This window comes from Suricata suricatta, chromosome 4 (genome assembly GCF_006229205.1).
Source record: "Suricata suricatta isolate VVHF042 chromosome 4, meerkat_22Aug2017_6uvM2_HiC, whole genome shotgun sequence".
NCBI lineage: Eukaryota > Metazoa > Chordata > Mammalia > Carnivora > Herpestidae > Suricata > Suricata suricatta.
In genome coordinates this window covers 110,681,977-110,685,114 of record NC_043703.1, presented here as the reverse complement: position 1 = coordinate 110,685,114, position 3,138 = coordinate 110,681,977, and the positions used below count along the sequence as shown (strand labels likewise).

The window sequence follows — 3,138 nt, the reverse complement described above, 5'->3', positions numbered from 1 at the left end:
CAAATAAGAAATTTAAGCAATCCCATGCATGGTGGGGGCGGGGTGGGGCGGAGGCGCCGCGCGCGGAGGCTGCTGGGCCGGTCTGCACATCCACGTGTTTAGAAACAAGGCCCAATAAACAAAAGGTGAGAACGCGGGGCTGCTCCCGCAGGTGAGTCCGTCAATCACGCGTCACCTAGTAAACCCAACCCACAGCTGGTTTCTCTTTTCAAATAGAAAATAGAATTGTTCGGGGCGGGTTTATAGGGTGACACGGGCCTGAAAGTCAGGCTTCAGTTTAAGGCGCTCTCCTCTGACCCATCCTTTGTTTACAAAGCAATCACTCCTAAAAGGATGATTTTTTTAAAGGAGAATTTGCCTTAATTAAAATATTTGTATATTTTCCTTAGCTTTGGGAAGCACTTTTTATAGCAGCGATTTTATTTAAATAAAATTATAAGCTATTCCAGCTTAAACATGTTATTTTGTACCATTTAGCTGGCTGCCATGCAGAAATTCTGTACAGCTGTTCTGGAAAATTGGTTAATAACCAGTTTTATCCAATGAGAACATAGAGCATATTTATAAAAATTAGATTTTGAAGTCTGGTCTCTTCAATTCACATAGTTAATTTCCTAATAAGCATATACTGCTCATCCTAGGTAATGTTCATAGTAAAAAGACTTACCTCTGTACTTGAGTTTACCATGTGCAAGAATAATTTCACTGGTATTAGGTGAGTAATTCTGTTGGATGCAGTCTGAGTCTACAGTTAGTTTAGTGCCCTTAGGCCTTAAATTTGCTGATATTAGGAGTTCATTAAGTCAGCTTCAAGAAATCAGTGACTATTATCAAATAATTTACTTTGTGGTTAAAATTTTCAAGTACATATACATCTTAGGGAACTAAAATTAATTTTCCTATTTACTGCATTAATTGTTAAAAATTTGGGGGGGCAGTAAACAAATTTTTCAAGCAGTGGAGTCAGCATGACAAAAATAATCTTGTTTTTATTTTAGATTCAGATTTCATTACTGCACTCAAACGTTACTACAACTGGGCTTGGCGTTATTATACAATCCAAACTGTTTCCGTCAGAAACGCTAAGACTCAGTGTGCAATGATTGTTATTAATAATTAGCTCCTTGGTTTCTTGATAGAAAAAGGCTATCAACAAGCATTTGTTTATCCACAACAAAAAGTATAATTAGCTTATCCCACTTAGTAAATCTTGTATGCATGCCAACTCATACCAAACTGCTACTTTTACAAAAAAAAAATTGCAATAATACAGTTCATTTTTCCAGTCCTTTTTGCACAAAATTTATTTACAATGTCTACATAAATGCTCCAAGGTGGGACTATGGAAAAATACACACATGACCGATGCTTTGCTCAGAAATAAAGTCAACATATTAAAAATAAATCTTCAGTCTATGTTTTTGAGCTGCATAAAACAGGAAGTGATGTATAAGGTGGTGGTTGTTGCATGGGGACAATGATGCTTGATGTGACAATTAGGCTTCTAAACACACGGCCTTCGGTTTCCATGCCTCCTCCTGCCAGTCTCCTTAAGACACTGCCTGCAACAGCTGATTAATCCTTGTTGATGACTGCAGTTTTTCCCATCCTTCCCGATTTACATCTGTTCAGGCCAATTCAAATATGGTGAGTAAATGAATTAGACATGCAAATTCAAGCCCCAGGCTAGAGAGAGGAAAAGAGAGAAAGAGAGAGAGAGAGACAGAGAGAGAGAGAGCGCGCGCATGGCTGAAATCCTAGGCAAGAAGAAAGATTCTTCTGCCTGATAGTTATTTTAATGCTCTAAAAATCCTGCAAATCAGACCTTCCTGTCCCTTGCAGGATAACTGTAAGGCTTTTTAATGTAAGGAGGCTTCTGGAGGAAGTGAAGAGCTATGGAAACAACACACATAGTGTGGAAAAATTTCACATTTTTTTTAAAAAATCTATAAGAAACAACGTAATATGGATAACAGTATAATAGCATTTACAATATTTCACTCTTTGTTCTCTTAATGTCTTATATAGTTATTTAGCATGTCCCCCAAATTGACTTCGGTTGGTATTTCCTGCTTTTTAAGAGTCCCTATGAAGAATTAGGGATGCTCCTTGGTCCAAAGTAGATGCCAAGAATGGAACTCCACAGTCATTGCAGAAAAAACATGATTTGGAATCAGTCACCATTGCAGACAATGCATATTCCCTTAAGCTACTGAGCGTGAATGTCCATGACTTGTCCACTCATTGTTGGGTCTCCTGTATTAAGAACCGTGGGGCTTGATGCTGACATTGGCATTCCAGGGTGGGGCGGTCCTCCATGCATCATCACTGTTGGGTGGTGAGGGTGTCCAGGAATGTACGTGTGCATGGGGGGCCCAGGACGCAGCTGAGCAGGATGGGGGCGCATCTGGGGTGGGGCATAACTTGGCTGTCCCATACTCACACCCAGTGGACCACCCCGAGCTACATACTCCCCTGGCATACTTTGCAGCCCTGTAGAAATTCAAAAGAAAGAAACAAAAAGAAAATATTATGAAAAAGCCATAGTGTGGTTCTGGCTGTGGCAATCCTAGGAAAGCCAGGGAACATTGTGATTAAGAGAACACAGTTCTGAATACTTTGGATTCACGTAGAAGGAAATAAAATGAGAGATGTCATGCTGGAAACTCACATTTTGTGACTATTTTCCTTTCATTGCTACTGTTATCAGGTCCGCCTACTGAGGTCTTATTTATTTGAAAACATAAAACTGTTATTTGAGGTCTGGTCTGAAGAAGCACTTTTGTTCCCTGAAACATTCTCTACCAAGAGCACAAGAGTACACTGCGCTGGTCAGGAAACATCTCCCATGAATCGGAACTAGATAGGCTTTACTAAGGCTGATGATGTAGCAAAACCTGTACTTTAAAACAGAATAATAATAATGATGATGATAAACGGTAACAGTTGTCAATGAATTCCTTCCTTGTGGTTTCTTAGAGCTGGGGGAAAGAAAGCCTTCACAAAACCCTGTCCACCTTACAATGATTTTGAGAACAATAAGAAAAATTGGACCTAAAACAATACCCCTCCTGCTTTGAGGGGCCTCTTGTCTTCTGCATGGATTGCTATAGTTGATGGAAACTGACAGGTGTATTG

At 39.7% G+C, this 3,138-nt stretch overlaps 1 protein-coding gene across 2 annotated transcripts in view; it reads right to left on the bottom strand.

Moving 5' to 3' along the window:
• Positions 1–963: 963 nt before the first annotated feature.
• The window catches only part of MEIS1 (Meis homeobox 1), a 135,817-nt gene continuing 133,642 nt past the window's right edge, over positions 964–3,138 (bottom strand). The window contains exon 12 of one of the 2 annotated variants that reach the window (XM_029937491.1): positions 964–2,493. In XM_029937491.1, the coding sequence (XP_029793351.1) occupies positions 2,210–2,493 (284 nt within the window). In that variant the 3' untranslated portion in view covers positions 964–2,209. The remainder of the gene's footprint in view (positions 2,494–3,138) is intronic. The other variant, XM_029937492.1, reaches the window with a different exon arrangement.